The sequence below is a fragment of the Ixodes scapularis genome, unplaced genomic scaffold, assembly GCF_016920785.2.
Source record: "Ixodes scapularis isolate PalLabHiFi unplaced genomic scaffold, ASM1692078v2 PGA_scaffold9__187_contigs__length_104089568, whole genome shotgun sequence".
Taxonomy (NCBI): domain Eukaryota; kingdom Metazoa; phylum Arthropoda; class Arachnida; order Ixodida; family Ixodidae; genus Ixodes; species Ixodes scapularis.
Genome location: NW_024609884.1, coordinates 21,377,544 through 21,405,097, shown reverse-complemented (window position 1 = coordinate 21,405,097; position 27,554 = coordinate 21,377,544). Strand labels below are relative to the sequence as shown.

The 27,554-nt window shown below is 46.0% G+C and overlaps 1 protein-coding gene across 2 annotated transcripts; it reads right to left on the bottom strand.

Moving 5' to 3' along the window:
• Nucleotides 1–1,025: 1,025 nt before the first annotated feature.
• Nucleotides 1,026–27,543, bottom strand: LOC8039104 (proline-rich protein 36). Of its 2 annotated transcripts, none has more exons than XM_029969106.3 (11): nucleotides 26,840–27,543; nucleotides 20,760–20,907; nucleotides 20,261–20,394; nucleotides 16,824–16,884; nucleotides 16,700–16,760; nucleotides 16,075–16,395; nucleotides 12,973–13,243; nucleotides 11,358–11,446; nucleotides 7,656–7,861; nucleotides 3,552–4,208; nucleotides 1,026–3,494 (listed from the first exon to the last, which is right to left on the bottom strand). In XM_029969106.3, exons 1-11 carry the CDS (start codon nucleotides 27,311–27,313, stop codon nucleotides 3,427–3,429), a joined length of 2,490 nt encoding a protein of 829 aa, XP_029824966.2. In that variant the 5' UTR covers nucleotides 27,314–27,543; the 3' UTR covers nucleotides 1,026–3,426. The 2 variants fall into 2 exon arrangements, with proteins under 2 accessions (XP_029824966.2, XP_029824967.2); XM_029969107.4 differs by lacking the exon at nucleotides 26,840–27,543 and adding an exon at nucleotides 24,471–24,583.
• Between the last annotated feature and the right edge of the window lie 11 nt (nucleotides 27,544–27,554).

Sequence of the window (27,554 nt, the reverse complement as noted above, 5' to 3'; positions counted from 1 at the left end):
TTTGACGCCTGCAAAAGCGGGAAGAGGAGACATGGCCTCACTGTAAAGGTTCACTTTGGCTGATGAAGAAAGTACAAATTTTGATGTGAAAGTGACAGGAGTCCTACTACTAAAAAACATATCTGATGACTTGTTTAAAATCCACATTTTGTGCAAAAATTAAAGAAAACATTCACTCGGCCTTCATGTTGTTTTACAACAGTACCATACAGTGAAAAAGTACTGAATGAACACATCAGATGGTTGGGAATTAATAATGGCAGCAACATACAACATCTGGAGGCCAAGTTAATGTTTCTTTTTTCATGGGAAATTTGAATGTTGAATAAAATTTTGTGGCAGATTTTCTGAACAAAAAATGAGTATGCGATGGGTTAAGATTCATTTGGTTTCAAATATTTCTATGCAGCCCTAGATCTTGACTTTTGCTTCCCTAGCGTTTCGAGCAAGGAAATTATTGGAGAACTAATCTTGAATATACTTCACTGAAGGCAAAATTGCAGGAGCAAAAAGGTGTAGGTGCTAAATTATTGCTGGTATTTGTTTAGTGTAGATAAAAAACATTGAATGTAACTGGAGACAGTACCAATAGTTCATTTCGTGCCTATATGGTACCTCCTCGACACAAAAATATACATTGTTATGCTCAGGGGAAAAGGAACACTTGCAGTCTTGGGGTACCTCCATCAGACTAGCCTGTTTTACGATGGGGTTGGCACTTCCACATTTACACATACACAATAAAATAGTAGCTTATGCATAAGACACAAAGAGCTACTCGCTGTCATTTACAGAAATTTTCTAATACGAAGGAAAATATAAATTATGTTAAAGCTTAGAACAAGAGAATAACATTGTCCCTTCAGTCTCGCCCATTGCAAAGTTTCCAAAAACAAAAGAACTGTTCCGAGCCAGCTAGAACAATTTTGTTTGAAGGGATCTGAGGTCACAATTGAAAGCCGCATGTTTATATGTGAAGCGGTGCAGTGTAGCCACCGAAACAAATGTTCAAAGACAAAACGACAGAACTGGAATCGGATTGTTTAATCACAGTTGATTCGTTCATAAAGTATATCAGCATTTACATAGGCAAAAAAATGGATGCATGCCTTCTGCCAAGGTTCCTTCATTCATTGCAGCTTTACTGCATCAAGAATGCGTAAGTGGAACGTTTCAGCTGTCGCTTTCTGCCTGGTTACAGGGCAGATAATAAGCCGAACATGGAGAGACTTATGATATGCAAAAGTACTTCATCCTTCCCACACCTCATTCGATTGGTTTTACAATCCACTAGCAGTGCTCCACACAGATTGTGCTGTGCTGCATACGTATGCTACACTCTCTCAACAATGCTGCACAAGAACCTCAATGGTCAACATTTGCTATGGACGCTGAAACCCAATTCAACTCAACGAAGTAATGAGAGCATTCCTTGATCAGCTTGACATTGGATATGCTTCAACATGGCTGCAGCGACAATGTGCAGCATAAACAGAGTGCGTATGTTATCCGTAAGCACCGGTCTTTTTCTCTCCATTTACATGAGGTTCATACTCCTGCACCATTTGTTCAGCAAGGACAAGCTTGTTAAGTTGGTTTTAAAGATGTACAGTTTTTTTTTCTATTCCACTCCCATATGGGTGTAGAAAAGTCCATTTCAGTAAATCAAGTTTCTACCTTTCATAAAGCAATTGGGGGCAATTGTAGCCTATTCCGCCCCCCATATTCCACAACGCGACAGCGGCGAAACAAATATATGTAGCAGGTTTGACAGAGATAAGTGGCCTTGTAAAGCCCAAGAGCCAGGATTTGACGAGCAAGTCAATCTTTGGCACACTGCAAGCTGCCATTTACCAGGTCTGCAAAAATACATGGCTGTGTATAGAAAGGCAACAAGCTGGTAGTCATGTGACCATCCACCGTACCAAGCCCTTGAAACAAAAGGCGCACCACAAATATTTGAATCATTCTGCATCAAGTTTGCGGCCACGATCTACAAGTGCCGAAGCATTCAAAAAGTAATAGAACCGCAGATAATTTGTAATTACACCACAGTGGAGATGAGATCCTCCAGTTTTCAGCAACAACAACAACAAAAAAAAAAAAAGGTTGCTGCTAAAAGGCAGGACTTTAAAGAAAACATTGAATAAGACGCCAGACATCTGAAGCAAAGTCCGAGTGGTCATGCCAAAATTAATGCACTCTCAGACCAAACAAATGTGGCTGCTTGTACTGGAACTGGAGGGAAGTTTTGGTGCAACTTAACGATTTAAGCAACTCATTGAATCTCACATGTTTTCAACCACTGTCACTTGTAGAAGTATTGTACAAAACAGCCCTCCTCACAAAAAAATATTTGATCTGAACAGTTGGACAGCATCAAAACACTCGCATCAAAATCAAGCGGAAGTGAGAACAATCGTCATCCAGGCCTGACTAGACAAACACCAACAGGCTCAAAAAACAGCTTCCAACACTTTCCTATCCGGTCGCTCACGACGCATTAAAAAGAAATACCCCCCAGAGAGACGACCATGAGAGATTGCAACAAACACATTGTTCGCATAGATTGCCTTCTGTGGGGCACAGCCCTTTAGTTACACCATTTAATATTTCTCAAGCTGAGTGACATGGTTAAGTAATTCCAACGACACTTGGAATTCAACATGGCCAACCCAGTCCCCACAATCACATGCCTTGAGGATGCCTTTCACTCGCACTCCAGAAGGAAGGGACACTGAGAATAAAATTGCTTTATGATCCCAATAAAAAAAGGTACTCACGCACAAGGAAGCGCTCCAGTCTTCGCAGCTAAAAAAGTGGAGAGCAAGTTTCCACCCACACGATTCTTGCATCAGAGACGGGGGAGCAGGAGGCAATGTTCTAATAAATATTGCTAAAAAAAGATACAAACTAATAAAAGCTGGCAATAAAACTACGACAGCACTATCGCTGTGCAAAAAAGTGTAAATAACCCTTAACACTAGCGTTCGCAATGGTCTGTAGACAGAACCAGATATCGTATTGTGCCGTATTTGTGGGGAGGCCAACAGATAAAGCTCTTGACCTTTCCCTTTGGCAAAGGCAGAGGAAGAAATTAATCTAGAGACACTTCTCGGGATAAACGGAACGTGGAAACAATGCAATAAAAGCATACCCTCGGAGCCACATCAGTGAGAGCATCGTGAAACATTAAAATATGAAACGTCGTACGACTGGGGGACTGGCTGGTCAACTTCCTGCAGCGACAGGCGTGAAAGAGCTGGAACAGAAAACTAGGTGGTTGCAGAGGTCCTCTTCCTCTCTCACAGTCTGAGATGAAGAAGAGAAGGAGCACTTGCAGAGTACAACTATGTACACTAGAAAGGGCAGTCCATTCTTGCCGGTCTGCCCCTTGACTGAGCACCAGCCCCAGACAGGCCATCCTCAGGGCTGTGGGTCTGGAGGCGTAGAGTTGCTCCATTTAAAGTTGAGCCGGTATTGGCCGGGGGGTGCTGAAATAAAGAAGGTCGTCGGCACGCTGGCGCGGACACACCATTGGCCAAACTCACGTGGCTTGTTGCTGCCGTCCTCCACGCCGGCCTCCTTGCACTCGTGACCTCGGTGGCCACTCAGGCCGCAGTTGTAGCAGGTGGCCACCTTGGGTCCCGCGGCGAGAGGCACCACTAACGCCGTAGCGGGGGCTGCAAAGTTTCCTAGAGGGACGTATGCGGCACTCACCGTTGTGGGCGGTGCCGTGAACCCACCCGTCGTCAGAAAGGGAAAACTCGACAGGTAGCCGTTATTGGGGTGCGACACGCCGGGTGCCGTGTGGAGGAACGAGGGGTATGAGTGCTGGGGGAACATGCTCGCGGGACCAAAGTACACCGGTCCTCCGTAAGCCGCGGTGGTAGCCGTCGTCACCGCAGTGTTGACCGATGGCGGAGCCATGTCCGAACTGCCCGCCTTGCTGGGCGGCGCCATGTTGCGCAGCGGAGCCACCGCGGCACGCGGCGGGTGTGCCGAGTACGCCGCCCGGTCCGCAAGCACAAAGAAACGTGGAGGGGGCTCGAGCATCACCGTCTGCGAGCCCGGAGGCCCGTAGCGGAATGGGGCCACCGACGGGGGCTGCGTGCCCACCCGGGGTGGCTCCGGCACGGCCGCACACGCACCCCCGTGCCAGCTCCCATCGCTGGCTCCTCGGACTGCCGCCGGCCGTTTGGAGATACCTGCAAGTTCCGGCAAGTGAATGGAGCAATCCATTTTGCTTTCCCTTCAAACAGCAGTGCGGCATGTCGGAACAAAGTCCATCAGTCCCGATGTGCTACAAACCCATCGGGAAAACAAACCAATGCAAACAGATACATGTCCGCAGAAGATGGAATTTTCAACGAGGTCAAGAGCGAGTGCGGTATTAGATTTTTTTGGCCACCGTGCAGACTCCGAGGGTATTCGCCCACATTGTGCAGGAAGAATTGCGAGTTCCTTTGACTTGTTATTTTCTATCGCCGTTTTCTGCTGCACTGTGCGACTGTTTTTTGGCTACTGACTGATCTCCCAAAGGGGGACACAACCATGAAATACAATTTTCTGCGAAAAAAATACTTTTTAAAACTTTAGTTACGGCATCCGTAACCTTGGATCGATGTATCTGTAACTGGGAAGAACCCTGTTGCAAAAAACATTGTCCGCGACGTCGGTAGGAAGAAAAATGCAGACTTTGTCGGAACCGACCCTCTCATTGGTTGGAGAAACAAAACTCGAGTTTCGAATGGCTATCGGCTGGCCACATGATCATCCGCGGTGGAATTGCTTCAGACCACATTTTATCGTCGATCTCTCTGCTTCTCACTATTTCACCTCCACCTAACTCATCATTTAAAGTTTGGAAAATGCCATAAAGAATCTTCGGAGAGCGTTCTCAGTTCTCGAAACTAAGAAGACGAGAGGGTGGGGGCCGTTCAAGAGCAACCGACACGAACGTGTTACCCAGGCTGTTTCGCCCGAGCGCGACTCTGTCACGGTCTCCAGAAGCCTCTTCTTCGGCTTTGCTTTCCGAAACTCTGCATCAAAGGAAGTATTTGACGACCCACGAGGGCAATATCACGTTTTTGGAACCACTCGCGGACTTTCGCAAACCAGCCGTCGACGCCAGCGATGCGACACTAGGTGTGTATCGCTTCGTAGATATCTCTGCAGTGAAAACTGGCAAGCGGCTTGCTGTGCCCACCCGTCTCAGAGTCCCTGGACACCTCTAAGATCGCTCAGAAATGCTGAAAGGCGTCTCCAACGGGCCTAGAGGATTCCTGAGGAGGGACCTACTTACGAAGCTGATGAATTTTTTTATGCTCCAAGTGAAAACAACGTAAAGAGAAGTGAACTTGAAACTTGAAACAAGTTTTTCCTCAATTTCACTTTTTGGCAGCAGGTTCCAACCTAAAATAAACAATTGTTTTAGTATGAAACTCTCTAGGCTTGGTTCTGACTTTTCTTATACTGAAATTTTCTGGAGGTCTGCACTATGGACTTAAGATTTTGCACTGTTGTGTTCTTTTATTATGAAAAATGACAATTTGTGAAACCCAATATAAATTGAAAAAAATTTTAAATATATTTTTTAAATAAAAATAAGCATAATTGGTAAAAATGCTTTTTATGGGGTCGGCTATGCATTCCACTATTCCTACAGAAAAACAGCTGATTATCACTATCATATCAAAACGATAGATTCTTGGAGCAGATACACTTTGTACTTCATGCTCAGAAATGCACTTCTGTGGAACCTGACAAAATTGATTTGTAAAGCTGAAACTTTGCATGCTGCTCTTTCAATGATTACCGTACCCGGCAAATTTCATGCAGCGCTTAAAAATGATCTTTTCCGAGTAGTAAGTGGGGTGACCATCCCATCATTTTGTTTCCATAAAGCCTCATGGCCCGTTTTTGTAGGAACTAGCATAGTTGCGAAATTCAGTACTAAGCACGAGGAATAAAACCCCCAAAAATGTTAACTGGTTACGGACATAATTAACTATGCATCACCGGTTCCGAAATATGGGCGTCTCGTTGGACCGCTATACTGTTTTACCTTTCATCCAACCACAGCGGACGCTACGAGCCTTCCCAGTCAATCTAGCTTTGTGAACGTAGCACATGACATGCTCTCCGCGCGTCACTGCACCTTCTTGCCAAGGTCATGTAATACTCAAATGACCTTGGATCAGCTCGGATGGCTCGTAGCATCCACTGCAGTCGGTCGCAAGGTGAAATGCAGCACAACACTACATTTAGGCGGAGAACGAGCGTTTGGTGAAGCATGGTTTATTTTTGCAATAAAAACAACACAAAAAGACACCGTAAAATTTTTTTGGGACACACCATAGGCCTTTTGCGCTGAAACTTTGATCAAACCGTGGCACCCTAATTTGGGTAGTACAAGCTCACCTGATTGGGCCTTGCACTACTTATGGCACGTTAGTTGAGCTTTTTTATTTTTGTCGGGTGCCCGAAGAACGAAAAACACCTTTGGACGTCCAAAATCGGCTACATTCAACGCCGCAAGACAAACTCTGGCGTCCCGATGCTCTTCTTTTTTTTCTTTTCATTTTTACCTAGGAACGCGTAAAACGGCTTCTCTTGTCTTTTGCTCTTAGCATCTTAAATTTGACCTGTGCTTCGACGGCGTTCGAATGTTTGTTGTTTCCATTTTCCTCGTGATCTCGCGTTCCACACCAGAGCAGGCACGCTTCCACATGTGTGACAGTTTGAGATGCCCAACTCTGTACTACCCAAAACAAGTCCTAACAAGTCCCTTTTCGCAACACCTCCTGGGCAACGCAGGAGGCCTATACTATGAAAATGTTACCTCCCAAAGAGTGTAAATTTGAGCTCTTTTTGTGGTTACATCTGCCAATACATTTCAACTGCATAGACGTGCGTACGGAAGACTTCTACAATACCGAATTCGGCAAGCTTTGGTTGGCAACATTTCTTCCCCACTGTTGAAAAACAGAAAACAAAGGCCTCGTCAACTAAGAACTCCGAAAAAATGTGCGTTTTTACACTGAACTAAAAGTAGCGGTGCTTTCTTTTCTGCCTTGCTTTTGACAAATGAACATTCCATCTCTCATATTTTTGTGGTCGTCGTATTTTAGGCCCAATCACTCGGCTTCTGGATCGTCACGTGGCGATTGCATGCCACCCGGGATAGCAAACGCCCCAAATGCCGTTAATTGGCTACAAGTATAATAATAACTGCCCAGCTCCCACAAAAAAAAAAAAAAAAAAATATATATATATATATATATATTAGATAAGAAATGTAAGAAGTAAGCCGAATTGCAAAATACGAAAGCCGAAAACAATGAACCCTACAGTCACTTACAGGGTGAGAACGGCAGGGAGGTCTTTCGATTGTCCCACCTCCAACGCAAGCTCCTTACCTGCGATAACGCTCAGGCGTCTCGTGAGCCTCGACCATGCACGCGCAGCCAAAGCACAGTGGAAGACAACGAGCGTGTGCTGGAGGCCGGGCTTTCGCCCTGTCGTTCTCATCATGTCAATGAGCGTGCTTGCCCGTCTTCTAAGCAGGCACAAAAACTTGGCCCCAATCTAGTGCTTTTTTGCTCATTGAAAGCTACGTACGGGAGCGATCGGCACCGTTCCCATAAATGTACCGTTTGCCTGCTGGGCGCCCTCATCCGAGCCCGAGCTGGCAGGACTCTGGGTCCGAACTGCCTTGAGGGCCGGTGGGGGAGAGGGGCTGGAGCACTCTGACGAACATGAGGTGGTGGAGCTTTCCCCACCGGCAGGACTGAACGTGGTGGCCACTCCCGGAAGGGCTTGGTGGCCGCTCAGCACCCCATTGCTGTGGTACAGCTGCCTGCGTGTCCAAATAGAAACTTCCTTAGTCCAGTGTGCAACTTTGCAACTATAATCCTAAGTGGCGTATCTTGAGGACATACGGCGCAACCCCTCAAAGAGTCACTCCACTATTCAGACAATAAAGTTAGCAGCCCCTTAAGTTTGTGATAATACCACGGTAACAAAGCTAGTGGTGTTCAAGGAAACCTCGGCAGAGACCGTCAGGAGTCATGGTGACGTCACAACGACGTCGAATATATTAATAACCCACTCTGGCCATTAGGACGGGTACAGCCGTTAATATCTATGTTTCATCAAGGCACTCTTTCTGCGCTCAAGCGTAGGGTTCTTGTTTCAGCCACCTCAAAACATGGCGTTACATTCGACGCTGCCGCCGGGCGCCGCCGGCTATGGCAACCATGGCAACGGTGCAACTGGCACAACGGTCGCTAACATCCGATGAGCGTGATCGTCTGCTCCGAGTGTTCTGCGGAAAAAGTGGTGTTCGATCGGTTCACATTAATTTGACTTCGGAAGTTCTGGTGCTCTTGGAAGAGGATGCCTTGGAGCTACTGCGCTGCGAAATGGTGCTGGAACTCCAGCAAGTCGAAAGTCTTGTCATTCTTTCTATTCCCAGAGGAGTTCCAAAGTGAGAGGTAAAGTTTTGTTTTTCGTCGGTTTACTTCAAGCCTGTTTCCTGTGGTGTGATCCTGATTGCGATTTTCAGTCTCGTGCGGCAGAAAGCCCGTGAATACAGCACTTAAGCTGCCACCCACGTTTGTTTTTATTTTTTATTTTCTTATGTAGGAGACATTGCACCTGAAATTTGCAAGCAGATCGAATCATACCATGTGCTGAGCGCACATGATGACACAGGCATTTTTGGTGCTCTCTCTGTGCCCACAGACCCTTGCCTAGCTTTCGCAGGCAAGCTTGAAGAGTGCTTTTTGGCGTGCATACCCAATCTGGTATAAAAAGGATGATGTGATGAAGAATCTTTGTGCTTTCATGGCAGAACACTCGGAAGACCTTCTCTGTTCAGCAATCTGCAAGGACAAGTTTCTCCAGATGTTCTGCCATGAACCCCGAGGCATTCACGCCTCTAGAGCAGAGATCTGCAAAATCCCAGTTTGAAAAGGTCTGCAGCTGCTAGGAAAGCACAGAAGCTTTGAAGCGGGTCAAATATCAGTTGAGTAGAAAAAATTAGCTTTTTTGTCTCGGCAGGAAACACTAAGTTTCTCATTAACTGAAGTTTGTTTTATTCGTTCAGTCAACCAAGTTTCTGCTGATCAAAACTGTGGCGATGCGATAATTGTGCTTCTACGTGTATCTCGTGCTATCCATTCTATTGTTTCCTGAATTTTATTATGTGTATATATCTTCTATTTTATGTAAGAGATCTGTGTAAATATTAAAGTATGTATGAAAAGTGTAAATGTATGCTCCTTGCCTCCTACCCACTTGATAAGCCACTTTTCTAAAGTTGCTCTACGGTGATCTATAAAAGACATAAAATAAAAGCCTCAGAAGACTGGAAGAAAATCGAAGAGAAATAAAAACAGGCAAGAAAAGGGGGGGGGGGGGGGAGCAAGCGGCGGCGAACCGGCTGCTTAGGAGACGACAGTACAGCTTCTGCCATCTAAGGGCAAAAATATTGCCTGGAAGATAACTAGGATTCCGTGTTTCCAGAGTTTATTTTTCGTCCAATTCGGAGGGTGTTTTTCGGATTTTATTTTTTTTCCGAAAATGCTGAGTTTATAGGAGTTTATTTTTGTCCATTCCAAAATCCCCGAAATTCGGAGCTTAGTCTCGCAGCATTTCCTATGAAAAATAAATAAGTAGATAATATCCGGGTGTAAATGTAAACAACGCAAAGAAAAATAAAACACGCTGATATCAATTTGTCCCACGGCAAAAGTTGCACACAAACTCCTGGAGGTAGTCGTTGAGAAGCACATATTCATCCCATTCTATTCCATGCTACCCCGTGGCTGCGCGAGGTGGAGTGGTAAAGGAAGTAATAGGGAAGTTTCAACTGCCCCTCTTCCGAATTTTATGCAATCTCTATGGCATATAGACGCTTTACAGCAGCTGTGCATGGGCGCCGCCATAACTGACATTCATTTTTTGTTCCCTCTTATTCCGTTCGCTTCACTTCATCATTACCACAGCAGGACAGGTTATTGCCATTTTAGATGCTACTGTGTTCTTGTGCCCAGCATAGGCCCTTGTGAAGACCCGTCAACGCCCGCTTCAGTGGCTCGGCATCTCGGTAAGACAAGAGAAGGGCGGCTATGGCGGATCAATCTGGCGCGTGTGTAAAGCGTCTATAGCTTTCACTGTTACAAAGCACAACCTCTCCTTCCTCTTAAAACCTAAATGGTAAGGCCCAAACTGGAAACCAATACAGAGGCTTTTGTCATGACCCCAAAGTACAATGACACGTTGTCCTGAATCTTGGCGAGAAAAGCGTTAAGACCCCTTTTGTTAATGATCAGAGACTTGAAAGATAACTGTGGTGGCATTTTTTCGGGACCATAAAACTGACTTGTAAAATACCGTCCTTATTTAGCTTTTTTTTTCCCCTTTTTTTTGGGGGGGGGGGGGCATTGGCACATCAAAATTTGTGTTTATCGGATAAATCCAAATTGAGCAAAATTTTACCGGCAAGTGTTTTTACGAGTTTTTCGGATTTATCCGAAAACATGGAACCCTAAAGATAGCGTAGAGACTCTGCTAGCACAGATAAAATTGTAAGGGTGCAGGCGAGCTGGTGAATGTTAACCATGTTGAATATACCTAATGGTACGTTTACACTTGCGGATCCGCCAGCGGATCCGCCCAACTTTTGCCGTTGGGGCGAAACGCTGGGCGGAAAACGCGGCGGCGAGCCGTTTAGGTCCGGGATCTATTTCTGCCGCCGAACGAGGCGTTTCGCTGACCGGAAGTGGCATTCTTGTGCAGCGCGACGCTGCCTACGTCATGAGTAGGCGTGCTTCCGGGAGCAGCAACGCCCGGGAGAGAGAGCCGAGGCGGGAACTCTCGCGCCTTCTCGTCATATTTGACGAGACGTTACGGGAACCGCTGCCGCAGCCGGCGCTGCCGCCACTGCTCGAAGGAAATAGATGTAAACACAACCAGCTCGTCGCCGCCGCCGCCGGGAGCGGATCCGCTCCCGCGGCAGCGGACACGCTCCCGCGGCAGCGGATTTCTTTTCAGGTGTAAACGTACCATTAGATTGGGGCAGAAATGAACATAAAAGTCGAAGGAACAAAAAGGGTTTGGAGTTTGAACTAGTTAGAGTTGCCCCTTTGTGTTGGTGGTGGCTGATTGTGGGCTATATAAGGAGGAGGACTAAATAAACCTGGTAGCTGAGTTTGAGACGTCGTCCTGTCCCTTTTTGTTCCTTCGACTTTTATGTTCATTTTTTTTGCTCACTCAGACGCCCGAAGCGTGTTACAATAGCCAAGGCCTCAGCTGTGCCAACCTGATAATACTATGCAAGCAAAACTTACTTTAGAGAAGCAATTTCTTTGAGCAGTCTCCTGGACAGTGATGGTGACAGCCCTCGCTGCCTCAAGCCATCCTCGTTGAGAAATAGAATCTGAAAGATAAACAACAAGGTAAAAATTAACCAATACAGCAAAAAAAAAAAAAAGAAGATATTTCAAATACAAGTGGCATAGGAGAACACATAAGCAATAACCCGAGTTATTTTTCATAATGCCATCTCAAGCAAGTTAGGCATATAAATCAGGGTTCTTATCTCAGCAAAGCAGAAAACACATTTTGTATATGGCCCCTCCCATTTCCTAGGGGAAGGCTCTTGAAATACCCTTTGTGGCTCCCTCAACATTTCATGTTGGGAGAGTCACAATCAAGGTGTTTATGGGCACAGCCAGAGATCCTTAACCTGGTCTAGCAACTTCACTACATAAAAACATAAGCACTCTAGATGAGCAAACTCAATGCAGGGGTTCTCAAACTGGGTTCTGGGGAACACAGGGGTTCCACGAGCTGGTCTCATGAGTTCCGCGAACACCCATATTGCAACCCCCTCTCCTCCCCGAATCCCGGAGAAAAGCTCACCGGAGAAAAGCTCACCGGAGAAAAGCTCACCGGAGATAAGCTCACCGGAGAAAAGCTCACCGCAAAACCGGCGGTGAGCTTTTCTGCTCGTAATTGCTCGTAATTTGCGTAAACAGTGCTCGTAATTTGCATAATTTATTCTCATTTGAGAACATGCTTGATGGTGTGCACAAAGAACACTACCCAAGCACCATCCTTGGCCCCATGTGAAAAGCAGAATACACAACTGTGCCAAAGGGACACCACTGCAACGAGGGGGGTACCAACAGGCACAACGAACACACTGGTGGGCAGTGCCCTGCGACACTATAAAAGACTATGAACGCACACAGCAGGGACAGAGTCCACTGCCGAAAGGCTGAATCTGATTGAAGAGGTTGCAAGTAGCTTTGGGCCAGGCACGTTACCAAAAGAACTTGTATCATCGGCATGGGACCCTATGAAATTGATCTCTCTGCAGACAGCTTTCTAGAAGTTTTGCGACTAAAGGTAAAGAAGAAATCTAAGCGGTGAGAGGAGAAAATACAGCGATGCTACAGCATTCAAAGGTGCACTAAAGACGTTTCTGAGATTGTCTGTTTTTGATGATAACTCATTCTACGGGATCTTAGCATCCCAGAAATTGAAATATTATGCTCGTGCGATGTCTATTTCCCTACTAAAATGAGATCAAAGTTTGTGCCACGCCCCTTCCCGAGCGGAAAAATCTAGAGCACAGAATTCAGCGGAGGCACCGACGGCATGGCGACGGGTGCACGTCAGCCAATCGCAAGCGGAGGCGCCGGCAGCAGAGGTGCTGCCGGCGCCTCCGCTGGATTCTGTGCTCCAGATTTTTCCGCTCAGAAAGAGGCATGGCACAAACTTCTATAACATCTTTAGTAGGGAAATAGACGTCGCACAAGCATAATTTTTGGAATTCTAGGATGCTTGGAGCCTGTAAGATAAGTTATCACCAAAAACGGACAATCTCCAAAATATCTTTGGTGCATCTTTAAGACAGCGCTAAATCAGCACTCTACTGCAGGTGTGAACTGGCCTCACCTCTTCCAAGGTGCAGCAGTCCTTGAAGGCAGCTGCATGTTTCTTAAAGGGAGCTCTGCGTAAAAGTTCATCCACAGAAGTTGGGGTTGTTGCTGCTGGCACCTGGCTGTCCCAGTTGCGTGGCAGACGAGGTCCGCTGCCCGTCCAGGGGGACGTAGCACGGGAGCTGCTGCCGGACGTGGGTGGAGATTCGTAAGGCGATGCCGGCGTTGAAGACAGCGGCGACGCATTTGGCCACGCCGTCAGCTCGGGCCTTGTCATGTGCGAATTGCTGCGAGGCAATATCCCACACCCATGTAAGCTCTACTGCTCAAGAGTGCCATGGCTTGACTGCTCAACAAACATGGTCGAAGAACGAGTAACCCCAACCAGAAACACTCATAGGGTAGGTATTACTGCATACACCCGATTCATGCCAAGGTGTAATACCCGGCTGTGTTCCGCGTGCTACTGTCCAGCATAACAGCAAATCATAGCGATTAGAAAAGTATAGATGTGCGCCATTCTTGTTGCAACATTGTGATGTCTTGGCGCATTTTAAGATATTGTAGCTTGGCTTAAAAAGTATGCGTTCACCTTCATACTTGTCACGGGTGAGCATGACTTTAATGTTGCAGGGAACAATTTTTCACGAATTTCATGAAACCATATTTGTGAAAAACCCGTCTCGCAAATCACAATTTGCAAGACATATTTTCCTATTATTTCAATAGTAGTACTATGCACAGGACAAATTTTCTTGAGATTTAAGGGAAAGGGGGAGAGTGCACAGCGCACAGCTTCATTCAGAGCTCAATATGGGAGCCTTTCAATGCGTTGTCAAGACAAGTTTGGCACATCGGCAGTTTATCTGCAAGTTGAATGAAGTACAAGGAACTCTCTCCAAATTGCAACTTAAAAACATACTTTTTGTGTAATGCTCGTCAAAATATTAGGCACTGAAGAAAATCGGCAATCTGCGTCAGGGACAGTAACCCCTCCCCTCCCCCCCACCACCTAATTTTTTTAAATTTTTTCCTCAGGTTATTTTTAATATGGTGTCAGGAGATTATTCAATCAATACTTTGCTGCAGTCGCATATGTTTTTAATAAAGTAAAAATCTCAACTGCTCGAAACCTAAGCACAAGCAATCATAACCGGAAGTTCCCCCTTCCCCCCCCCCCACCCCTTTTTTTTTTCCTTCCGCTTCTTTGGTTTTTGAAGCAGACAATGACGACAGACTTGCATGAACTGTTTGTCATGCGAATCTTTAGTACTTATATCCGTTCCGCTCTATGTTCTGAAGGTGAAGATTGATTGGCCGGTACCACAAACAGTAGTTCCGAAGTAGCGGCCCCCCGTCTGTCGCAACGTTGGTGCGTCATACGTCGCCATTGCGTCGTTCAGCCTGCGGTACGTCGTCATATTGAGAATGACGTATACATGTACTTCCCGTGATCTGTGAAACATTTTTTTTCTAATCTACATATTTGCAGCTTCTTGGAAGCCACAGAGAACAGGGTTCATATTGTTATCTATTTTTAATATGGAATGTTTGTCTTAGATGACCCACAAATTTTAATATCTTTGAAACACACAGTTTGAATGCCACATGACCATGGAAACGAGAGTGAGAGTGACTGAAACCGGCCAATTCTCGACTGGCTAAGTTTGGGTCAAAAGGAAACAAATTTCAAGCCGCAAATTGCGTCCTGGGTAGTTGGGCTCTCACAGGTAATGTTAAAATACAAACCTTGGCGAGCATAAACACCCCACTGGTGTACCTTTAGGTCCTGACTTCAAACTACTTTTGTTCATGCTCTGCCGATTGAAAAGTATGATCAAGTCCGCCCGCGATGGTCAGCGTCTCCATGGCAACAAAGCATCTTCTTTATGGAGGAATGCACAAATGAAGTGTCTGAAGCCAGCAACAGTAGACAACATCTTCGAAATGTCGTCTGTTAATGACAATGCGGCAATGATAACCAAAATCGGACGCGCCGTTGTGGAGTTGGACGCTGACAGCGGTCGCCTGGCAAACCCTTGGCGGTTCTGACGAGGTTTGGTGCACGTTTGGGCCCGAGATTATCATAAAGTTCCCCCGAGCGAAGTGAGGGGTGACTGCGTGCAGCGCAGTCTGTTTGAAAGCCTAGTTTGGAGCCCAAGCTACCATTGCCTCGTTGGTAGCAGACAACATTCAGAAGATGGCATGGCTGTGGCTGGCTTCAGACGCCGTGTTTGCGTGTGTCTATAGACATTTCGTGACTACAGCAGACACACTCTTTTCTGTGGAAGGAGACGGTGGTGCGGCGAGATCAGGTGCGTACTTGGGCTCTTTCGCCATGGTTTTCAACGGGCAAAACGGAACATGAACAAAAAGTCTTCACAATAAGAACTTAACGCAGATAGGCAATTTTCTTCAGCGCCTAATATTTTGATGAATCTTACACGAAAAGCATGTCTTTCTGGCTATCTGACGGCTGGATTTTTTCCCCTGGAACACGGAGCTAAAGTATGAAACTGCCACTCCCCGATTATAGTATTTCATACCTATATGAGAATTTCAAACTGCTGAGCCTCTAATATTTAAGGAATTTGTAGTCATATCTCTTCTTTATAAACATTATGTGGCAGCAGTACCACAAATAAATGGCAACCAATCAACCCCCCCCCCCCCTCCCAATAATATATTTTCTCTTTTCCACTACTCTCGAGGGTTCAATAAAGGGATATACATGTTTGTATTAGAAGCAGCCACATGGGCAGTTCAAATGGTAGGACAATACGAGTCTCATACGGAAATTTATATGTGCTCGGGATCATTCTCATGCTAGTTCGTGCTGACACAGTCAGCACGAACTAGCGTTTATAGATTTTTACTTTTATCCCTTTTAAGATAGAAGTCTGTCATATAAAACTACTGGTGTGGCAAAAAGTGATAATTCGGTGCCATAATGTAGCCAGTAAAACTTGGTGCTCAGCAATACCCTGTCTCAGCAGAAAGCAAGAGCACCACTGTCGTGTTTGTGCCAAATGCGTGCACAGTGTAATTCCATGGTGGTCAGTAGCCTGCCTCTTGGAAAGAAGCATGACCCATGAAAAGGCAGAAGGTGGGCAGGAACCTGTTGCTGGCTCCAGGCAGTAGCGGTGAGTTGGGATGGCAAACAGGCAACATGGGAGTGCCGGGAGGAGGCACGGGCAGTGCGGAAGGCGCCGGCGTTTCGCTGTAAAAGGCCAGCAGCCCCGCACGCGGGTCTTCTTGAGCAGGAACTATGGGCACGCCGGGGGAAGAGCAGTTGGGCATGCCCTCGGCCATCGGGGTCAAGGGCGCAGCCACGGCAGAGGCTGCAAAAGCTGGCTTGGAACACGCCTGCTGAGGAGGCTGGAAGAACGACGCCACCAGTTCGTTGTCCAGGTAGCTTGGTGGCAGACGTGCGACGCAGCTGTGCCGCAGGAGAAACAGAATGGGCTGAGCGGAGAGAACACCGTAGAAGTGTGTCTAGTGAAGTGGCACACGCTCAAGCTGAGGAGAGGACCCCTTTCAAGCGGGACAGGGTCCTTCCTACCACTTCCAACGAAATGCTGCACACCCAAAATTGAGATGCAGGTCTATGCAGCAAAACTCTGAACCTTGCAAAAAAAAAAAAAAAAAGAGTTAAGCACATTTCAAAGAACTGTTTTCACATGCTGACAATTGTTCCAAGTTACCTAAGCATGCTACCATACCAAACCAAGAAAATAACCTACTTGAAGTACTCGGTGAGTTCAACATACATCCCATCTGCTTCTTCATTCTTTTCAATGCAAGCTGAAAAGCAAAAATAATGTAAGGCCAAGGGCAAGGAGAGATATGGAGGAGGGTGTACTGCACCTGGCAACTGGGGAATACTTTTGCCATGACTCGATGGATCCGACGCACTCAAGCGGGACAACTGCCACAGGGAAAGGAAGGACGAGGCAAATTACTCAATGCCAATCTACAGAACTTTAATGATGCCTGCTAAAGGTGATAAAATTGGAAAGGCATGCCAACTAAAAAAAAAAAAAAAAGCCAAAACAAATTTTTTTTTTTTTAGTGAGGCAAGTTGGTGTTTTTTGCTTATTGACATAAGACCATACAGAGGACTAAAGGTGCCATAATGTATATATAATTTTTTAACAAATTTGAAAGCAACTTTACCCATGATCACCACAATGCCAAAACACCATACAACATAAAAAAAAAAAAAATTTAATCTATTTTAGCAGGCTACATACATATGTCGCAGCATGCATTTTCCTTGGGAGAAACAAATGAATGCAATATTTACGTTGATAGATGTGATTTCGTTTGCTTACACGCGCTGGCTCAAAGTGGCTTCTATTTTGAGGCCAAAGTCGATGTGACGTCAGAATAGGAACCACTGTGTCAAACCTCCCATTGGTCGGAAGGAGTGCAGAAGAGAGGTACATCTAATCGGCAACCACCACATATCTCTTCTCCACACCTCTGTCAACACCTTTACGTGCTGAAAAAATGTGTGAGAGAGAAAAGTGGAAGTAGGTTTAGCCAATACGCTCCGTTACGAGCTCCGTCCAAATTGTGCCTTGCACCATAAATATTGCATTAATTTTGTTTTTCCCGTGAAAAAATTAATTGGTGACATAAATACCTAATTTATTGGGGGAGCTAAAAAGTTTTTTGCATCACTATTAGCCCCGAGAAGATAGAGTGGCGCCCCCTTACGGCGAACCGGGGTGACGTCACGGCGAGGACGGAATTTTTCCCCGACTCGCCACGTTCGCCATGTGGAGGCTGTGACGATGTTAGCTGTCGGCGCGCTCGTTTCTATGCAATATTTTTTTTTTTTGCGCGTTTTTCGTAGAAAGTGTACATTTTCATATGTGGCTTTATTGAGGCACGGCCTGTAGCCTGCAGGCGAAACTTCAACCAACATTTCAGGCATGGTTGAAAGGGCAGGCAACGCATGAATCATAGCTGGTACGTGCAAATGAAGATATGTTGCCACAATTGCAGGAGCATCGCTATAGATTTACATCTCACACAATCAATGTGGCTGATGGTGTGAACGAATTGGCAGGTTATGTATACTGTTTCATTGTTGCTGTTTTTTTTGTATCGCCAGTTTTAAACCAAAAACGCTGAAGCACAAAAGCTGCATGCTGCTTGAGCAACACGTTAAATATAGTCTGGGTTATAAAGAGAAAATCACAAGTGAGACAACCCAGGTACAGGTGCAAAGTAAAGAAAGAAGGAACATTTAGTTATATACATTGCTCGCATTTGACTTTTGCTGGATTCGGATAGTATTTCAATGGACTACACTGGTGGTGTCTGTGGACTTGTTTATATCATCCCTCAAGTAATGTACAACAAACGTAAGGGACGATGTCTAGCCCGTTATTAGTCCCTGATGCTCTAAAATTTATTTTTATATAAATCAAATTGTCCTGAAGCTAAAATACCATAAGCTTCTCTCACACAAACTGTCGCCCTTCACAGGTTCCACATTTTCTGCTACTAGTGCAGCATCTACCACTGGACAGCCGTTGAAATGCTTGCTGTTACTCCTGTTTTCCTCTGTTGTCAGAGAGTCCAGCTGAGTTTGGAGGCTGAGGAAGCTTTTGGGGACCCACAGCAGTGTCTCTTTTAATAGGAAATGACAATTCAAACTAAACGGTGCTTTTTCCAAATACACAAGGCTGCAATAAAGAAAGAATGTCAGGAAAAAGTATAAACATTCCAAATTATGGTAGTATTGCTGTGCATATTTTTGGCAGTTCAATATATCTCATACAGGTAACTGGGGGAAATTCAGCCGTTTTTACTGCTACGATAAAAACTAATTACCAGTAATTGTGCATCGTCTAAAAAATAAAACATGTCTGTATATGTGTACAAACTATATAATTAATTCACAAAGAAGCTATATTTATGTAGAACAACCCTGTTTCACGAGCACTTCAAAGGCCTTCAGACCTAGGGCCTTCAAAGCATCTGCGAACCAGCGCATGCAGAGTGGCACGCGCAGAATGGGGGTCGAGATCCAATTTGCCGACCGCCCAAAGGCCTTTGATATAAATGCCATTTGAGATGTCTGCAAAGCGGGATGTAATATTCTCTTAAATCATAAACATGCAAGGGACAGAACTCTAGCGGCTGAAACACTGACGCAGCCGCTTCACGACCCCTTGCACGATTGCTTATGCCGTGTGGACCGACAGGGAGGTTCATCGGCGGAATTGCCTCTGTCGATAGCTTTCGGGATAGGTAACTTAATTATAAAGGTGAAAGCGACAGGCATGCTTATAAAAGGTACAGAAACACGTCGGTATCGGCCTAACCCAGCGTCTTGTACACCGGGTTAACCAGGTCCCGCTCCTGGAAGTGCTTACGGCACACAATGGCCAAACCAGGAAACCGTGGCAGGGAAGCGAGCCGGATGCGGTATCGCGAAGCAAAGTCCTTCCCCTGATGTCACGGTACACCTCACCCAATCAGGGCGCAGCGACCGAAGCGACGCTTGCGCTCGCTCTAGGGGCTAATAGAGGCATTCCATTAGGGGCAAGTCTCTTTTCCGATGTCACATTAAAGGGATAATGAATCGAAACTTAAAATATACCTCTCACATTCAGAAATAAGTTAAACATGATCAACTCTATCTGCTAATGACAATCGCACACTTGTATTTCAAACTGTAGGCTATATCTTTTGTCCAAAGGACTGATTCAAGCGAGTGCTTGAAGATCGGCCATCGGAAAGCACGATGCACCACGGGAGATGTGACGTCAACTGGCCCAGCGTGGGCAAAGCTGCTTCGGGGCTGGTGTGGTTATGAGCTCCTGTCGTCGACGCGTTACAACCTGGCCATTTTAGTTGCCCCTCCCCGCTCTCTGCAGGAGTTGAATAGGCCGGGAGAGAAGGGATGTGTGCAGCAACACTTTCCTATTCAATGCTTGGCATAGCACCATTGGGCTTCACTTCACTCCAAATGGATTTCAATCTTTAAGACTAAGTTATAAAAATTCTAGGCATCATAACCCAAAACCGCTCAAGTTCTCACATCCCTATATGTCCAGTTTTCAAAGGACTACAATTAACATAGGTTCTAAAACCACTTTACTGCCCTTTTAAACTTCACCGCATACAGATCGCCCACATTTACAAGGGCCACACACAAAAACGATAGAGAAAGGGCAGCACACCATACCAATCTACTGCATTCAGCCTCATGAAACCAAAAGTAATGTCTCACTGGCAGAAACAATGTCCCATCAACCATCATGCTAATTGTTGCAAGCACATACCTTTTGAGAGAGCCCAGAGATCTCTTGAAATGAGCGCACAATCTCTGTCTGATGACGGTCTGACCACTGGAGATTCAGCTTCACGGACTTCCTGCGCTGTGGCTCGGGTTTTGCCTCCACGCCCGAGAGTCGTGCTGCCAAAAGAGGTCAAAGACGTTAAATGTTCACAGATGAAAAAAGCCTCTATAGCATACCCAAAGTTTAGTTGCCATTTGTCTGAGCCAGGGCACTCTACAAAAATTTTAATAGAGCAATGACAGCCAGCTAGATGAGTCCACTTTTAAATGTTATGGACCTGAGGATTTCAGGATTTACTGCTCCTGACACTCCCTTTTCTGTCAAGAACGCAAGAGTGAAACTGTTTGAGAAGCAGTCGGGTTTCTCTGAGACTACCCCACAGCCCCAAGAGAGGCTACTGAACAGCCTGTGCAGCACAATGCAGTCAACGGAGGTCGAGAGCCAACTGGACGTCTAACCCCTGAAAGGACCCTGCGGGCACCTGTGGGGCTGGTGCGAGTTTGAAGAGGAACTGTGCAGGGTGCTGTATCGGTGGCCACTGGGCACGGCGGTAGGAAGGGCACTGGGTACGGTGAATAGGGCAGGCACGGCAGCATGAAGTTCTCCATGGGAGGCGGCACAGAGAGGCCCTGCAGATAACAGGAGACGCAGGGATCTTCAAATGTTTCAGTCGAGGGTTATGAAACATCATTGCAAGCGCTAAACTGGAGGTTGTCTTGCAAGGCCTCATTCTGCAAATTCAAACTTCCAATCATTCAACTCCAATATAGGTTAAACTCCCTTTGCGGCATTCTACTGCTAATTTTTACAAGCAATTTGGAGGCTGCAGATGGGCCGCAACCTCGTCTTTTTTTTTTTTTTTAAACGAGGTCTAATGTTTGTTGATTACATAAAAGTGATAAAATCAATTAGTAGGTAAAAATAAATGTAGTACAATACATGATTGACCAAATACCAAGTACCCTCGCTACCCATGGTCCATAAAAGTGCACAGTTGTTCCAGGTTCATCCATTCACAAATGCAAAACTATAAAATCAAGTTCTTAGCCTCCGATCGTTGAATTTTTTTTCTTCTTCAAGAAGCAGCTAGTGATAGCTTCGCAACTGGCTTATCACCTAATGAATGGTGACCAAACCTGAAATGGCCTCAGGGTTAATGATTAAGAACTCGGGGCCCCTTGATGGCATTGCAAGATTGCAGAAACCAAAGAGCATCTTTTTAAAAGGACTGGCTAGTCATACAGAGTTGCTAAAGGAAGTCATTATGGGCTAGTAAGGACGGATTCAAGGCCCTTGACAACCAAGGTGAAACAGTCTAACATTTTTGACACGGGTGACAAAGAATGGCTCACTTGACTGGCAGGGCCCAGTGTGGTTGGGCGTTTCCAAAACCATCACTCTCCATAAACATTTTCAAGCACTGTTTATTCCCATAGATTGGTTGATTCAATGTTGTGTCCTCCAATGGTCAATACGAACAAGCTTCACTACTATGCGATTTATTATCATCACCTTCATTCTCTGTGAGACAACAGTGGAACTAGGAACCCTATGATGCAAGCTTAATTAAAGAGGAGGCACATCGACTTGTCTCGTTGCCCCAGATCGTCTTTCAACTGGCCAAAACGGTTATCAGCTGTGAACGCAGATAACCAAAGACCATAATTTTGGGAGAATAGGCAATATGCGAAACTGGTTGGTGGTCTAGCAGCACTGTGCATGCGGCCATCTTGGTGGCGTCAAGTTCTCGAGTTTCGGCTTCTCAGCATTTTCAGGGCATGGGCGCTCTGCCACTAAGTGCGATTCGGAAACTTTATTGTTTTCCAACTTCCAACAACTTAACATGGACAAAGGACTAGGCCGTCATGCCTTTCATCTCTGAGGACATTTTTAATTTGTTTTTCGATGCAAATATGCATAAAGTCGTACTGTTTAGCAGTAGACTGTGCCACGCCAATACATGCGACTCAAGATTAGTTTGTCTTCTTTTTTTAGTTGTTACTGGCAAAAGTTCTTTTTTTTTTGGTGGAAAGCTTTGTGTTCTTCTAAAGAAAACTGTGCCCTGGACAATATTTTTCGGGCGTTGCAAAGAGCTCAAATTGGTTTCAGATAGCAGTGACCTCAAGCACAGTTGACGGATGTTGCACTATTGATGAAGATTTGTTCAACCCTGGCAGAATAACTGCATTAACTTTCTCAAAAATAGGCCGCCTCGTACATGCAAGATGGCTGTCTGGTGGCCGTATTTGCGGGGCGCGATCTAGCAAATGTCATAGAGATCAGTGGTCTACATGCAAGACTATGAGCAGATTGGCACCTGGAAAAAGATGTATTTGCATTTCAAACAAGCACCTCTGGGTGGTGCAAATATTTAAGGTAAAGACGAAGGAATGCTTTCGAAAGCTAAAAAAAGTAAATACTCATGGAATAGCAAGCAGTTATATTGATGCACAAAGCAAAAACATGTTACAATAACAACCACTGGTCACTGCATGTGAGCACTCGACTAAATGGAGAAAGGGCAAATCCACGCTTTTTCTAAGGGGAAGGGGAGTCAACATACAAGATGTTTGGTATGTTTCCCCAAGCTGAATACAGAGCTTCTATTAAAAAGGCACTCAAGTGGATTCTGAGATTGTCTATTTACCGACATAACTCAATTTGTGGGCTCTAAGCACACTAAAAAACCCGAAATTACATTGAAGGGTGGCCGATTTCCCTATTCGAAATCCAATCAAAGATTATGCCACGCCCCCCTTTCTGCGTCATGCGCAGAACACCGGGGGCACCACCAAACAGGAAGGCAGCAGGGGAGTGCATGAGACAGCTAATCACGACGACGGCTTCCCAGAGGACTGAATTTCCGAATACCCCCACCTACAAAAAATCGGACCGCTGGGAAGCCGTCACTCGTGATTGGCTGTCGCGTGCCCTCCCCTGCTGCCTTCCCACCCGGTGGCGCTCCCTGGTGTTCTGCGCCAGAGCCGTATATTGGGAGAGCTTGGCCAGTGGGTGTGGCGACGAAGGCGCCGGAGAGGAGAAAAGTAAATGAAAGGGAGGAGAGCGCCGAAGGAGCGAGAGAGAAAGAAGGGAGCAGAGAGGAGACGACCGCCATTTTCTAGCAACGCTGTCGGAGAAGAGCACTGCTGAGGCTACGCGTCGTCTGCTACGGGCCGACTTCTTTTTCGCCTGAATAAAAGTTTGTGGCCATACGCCGAAAAATCTTTATTTATTTGCTTTTTAACCCACCGAGGAATAACAGAATGTCGTTTTCTTGCCAGAGCCAGCGATATAAAAGGCAATAATCGAGATTTAGATGCCAATCCCACGCATTCCGCCGGGAGAATGATCGAAGATGGCGGCCCTCCCCACTTAGGTGGGAGCAGCCGGGAGTTCACGCGCATGCGTTCATGCCTCTCGCTCTACGCCGCGTGCTGATTGGCTCACTTGGGAGGAGAGCGTTACGGCGGCTTTCCCCATATACGGCTCTGTTCTGCGCCACAGCGCAGAAAGAGGGGCGTGCCACAATCTTTCATTGGACTTTTAATAGGGAAATCAGCCGCTCTTGAATGTGGTATCGGGTTTTTTAGGATGCTTAGAGCCCTTAGATAGAGTTATGACAATAAATAGACAATCTCAAGATCCACTTAAAGCCCCTTTAGCCCCTTTAAGCTTGAAGGAGGTGCAATCAGGATATTCTAACCAATCACCTTCAAAACCTGCCCCTGGTGGGGTGCAGGTGCACAACCTTGTTTGAAGACCTGCATAGAGTACAAGCTACAAGCCCCGAGATGGCTAAAGCTTCACTGTTCATACAACTCGAGTCCCTTCAAAACTCCCGGAATAGTGTTCTATCTCTTACAGTCTTGAACACAGTATTCCAAGAGATAAGACATCTTCAAGAGGAAGCAGTCAAATATAAGTAAGGCCTAGGACAATTCATACTTATAAAATAATAGCATAAAGGAAGGTGCAACAAAACTTCCACCACAGTTGGTGTAACCATCAAAAATAATGTGGGTTTGGTCACCGTCAGTGGCCCTGGTGCACTGTTTAGTAAAATAGCCATGGATACGGAATGATTACAGCAATGTGGTCCTTGTCTGCGCTGGACGGCTTGCCTGCATCAAACATATAATCAGTATGGCACTTGAACGATAAAAAAATATATACGAGACTGTCCGAAACATACATGCGGATTTTTCATGCAGATGCAATGTCTCCTGTCAGCCGACCGTGGTCTTCCTGGGCTACTTTACAATCAGACAAAATGACAGCAAAGCGAAACTTTGAGATCTGTATGCGATGCCTGGCCTACACTGAAAGCACAAGACATACTTTCACTACTGGTTTGTTTGCTCAGGGTTGGGCAGAAATACTCAAAAATGTATTTGGAAATAAAAATACTGGGATACATTAAAATAGTAGCTAAAATACTGATACTGCAATACATCTGAAAAAGTGTATCGCGATACGTATCGGAAATACATTTTAAAAAGAGTCAAAAAGTATTTGGAAATACAAATACAGGGATACATTTTAGGGAGGGTGGAAATACAAATACAGAAATACTGATACTGCAATACATTTTTCACATTTGTTTGAGACGCCAACTGAGATGAAGCTTGAAGTGCAAGTTTTTGATCCCCAAATTACTTTCCCGTAGGCTTGGCACCTTGCCTTGAAGGTAGTGAATTCGGACGACGAGGAGTCTTCAATGGGCTCGAAAAAACGTCCATCAAGGACTGACTGCGGTCCCTTAGCTGACATCCTGTCTGTCTGACGAGGGATGCGAAAAGACTTTGACCTCTAAATAAATTTTATGTCATTCTAAATCACATCAAAGCGTCACCACGCCCTGTCCAATTGTGCAACTGTCAACATTTATCACATGACGTCACGGTGGGAGGAACTGGTATTTTTTATCTGTACGTGTGGCCTTGAACATGAAACTTTACCACGCTGCTGTATGAAAGGACGTTACGTACTTTCGTTGTAGGTTACCTGGTTGAAGATCATGCAGGCAGTGTCATTTGGAATTTTCGAGAATGGTAGACCACCTGAAGCATTCTGAAACACATGTCTTATCTTCTGTTACGGTTGAAAAAACGATACCGTGCATCCCTGTTGTGAAGGTCCTTCCTGCCGACCCTCCACCACCAACGCATGAATTGCACTCCTCAAGTTTCGTCTTGCATACTCCAAATAGAAACCTCATGAATGGCGACCTGATATTGCCGGCACAGGTGCGAGCTCTCCGAGAAACGGCGCGCTCGAGACGAGTCGCAGGTGTACGAAGTCTGGGTCAGCACAGAGAGGCCACGTCTGAGCTCCTTCCTGGGTTCGAATCACCACAACAGCAGGTCACTTTCACGTCGGCAGAGGACGTACCCTTGAGCCGTGCAATATTACGGGCGCAGCCGCAGACGCATTCGAATATGTGTTGAACTTCACTGGGTAAGTCATCCTACTATTTCAAGCCAACCACCGCCAGGCTCGTGCTGCAACGGACTGTGACTCAGCTTTTCCGGCTGGGTGTACTGCGTACGCTAAGGCAAGAGAGACGGTTAGCAGCGAGCTTTGGATGCCAGCAAACAATGACTCAAGAAACCCCTACCTAAAAACCTGCGGCACAAGATGCTCTGACTCCACTCCTGGCACGCCACCTGGTTCGAGTCGCCGTACTACGCAACACTTCTCAGAAGAGAGAAGAGGACGCTTAGAAAAATAGTTTAGAGAAACGGAAGGAACCTTGGTCAGCATGGTAACAATGCCCAAGCATCTCCCTGACCCTGGTGCCCTCAGAAGTAAAAAAAAAAAAAAAAAAAAACGTTCTGATATGTTTTGTTTTTTCCCGGGGGGGGGGGGGGGGGGGCAGTATTTCTCAAGAAATGTAACGAAATACATTTCACCCTGATTGTATTGCGATACAAAGGAACATTCAAAATGTATTTCGATACAGGAATACAGATACTGGCGGAGAAAATGTATCGCGATACAGAAATACAGATACAAAATGTATTTCTGAAGTACTATCGCGATACATTTGTATCGCGATACTGCCCAACCCTGTGTTTGCTCACTTGTTTCTGTGCTCCCATGCGAAGTATAAAAATACATTTAAAAAAAAACACGACTTTAAGAGGTTATGTTGCAAAAGCAAGCACGGAATATTCTGCCGATTAATCTTGACTCTAAGGTGCATCTCAGAGGCGAGAGCTATTGCAAAAAAGTGTAGTTGTTTTCGAAGCACGCATGTCTGCCCCCCATTTGGTTCCCCGCTACGCTGTCACTTGGGGTGCTGCGATTTCAGCAAGCTGAAACAAGCGGCAGTGAGACGAGGCAGGCAAGGCTGCCGCCAGCGCCGTGCCAGCGACACACGAGCCGTCTGCCCGGTCTCGCCGCCACTCTTCTCTGGTGAAGGGACCAGACAAACAGCCGCATACTGGGGCCGAAATTGCCCATTAAGCCTAAGGGTTGGGACCCTCTGGGGGCCTACGGGTAACGTAGGGCAACGATAGTGCCAACCGGGACCTTCTCGGAGCGGCGGCCAGCACCCACCTGAGGTTGGCACATGTTCTCCAGCCTTTCGCGGTACTTGACCAGCTCCGTGCGTTCATCAAAGCTGAACGAAGGATGGTGTGTGGCCATCGTGAAAAGCAGCAGCATCTCCTCGAGAGTCTTTACATCGTACAATTCGGGCTTGGCAGCCTTCATTTCCTCGGCCAAGGCTTCGAAGATGGCATGTGAGCAGCTGGGGTTGCAGCCATACAACAGGGCCAGCGTCGTGAGCAGTTTGCTCCTGGTCACAGCGTCCCTCACGTTGGTATACTTGGACACCTCACTCAAATTGTTCGCCCGCAGCTCGGCGTCTCTGAAGTAACTGTAGTCCTTATTTGCTAAGTCTTCGATGCATGTCCCCAAAAATCGCAGTTCCAAGGGTAAGCACAAATTGAGCAAGCCGCACATAGTGTCTATCCTTACGGATCCATTGAGCTGTTTAAACCATGCATATATCTCTTCTTTACACACCATGGCGCATCACGGGTCGGGAGCTGGGTGTTTTCCCCGATAAACGTCTAACTTTAAGGGTAAAAAAAAAAAAAAAAAAAAAGAGGGGAGGGGGGAATCTTACGCCAAATGAAACCAACAGCCGGACATCACTTGCTGTGGCTTTCGGTCAATACGCTAGGAAGCTAGCTTGGCGGCTTGGGGTTTGGCTGGCTTGATGCTTGCGCTTGGCATCTTCGGCAGCCAACAGCAACATCCGGGATTG

Coding starts and splice junctions, on each gene's coding strand:
- LOC8039104 (XM_029969106.3), bottom strand. CDS start 27,313: ATGGTGTGTAAAGAAGAGATATATGCATGGTTTAAACAGCTCAATGGA. Junction 11,447..12,972: donor ACTGCTGCACCTTGGAAGAG/GTGAGGCCAGTT, acceptor TTTATCTTTCAG/ATTCTATTTCTCAACGAGGA. Junction 4,209..7,655: donor GGGCGCCCAGCAGGCAAACG/GTACATTTATGG, acceptor CGGAACTTGCAG/GTATCTCCAAACGGCCGGCG.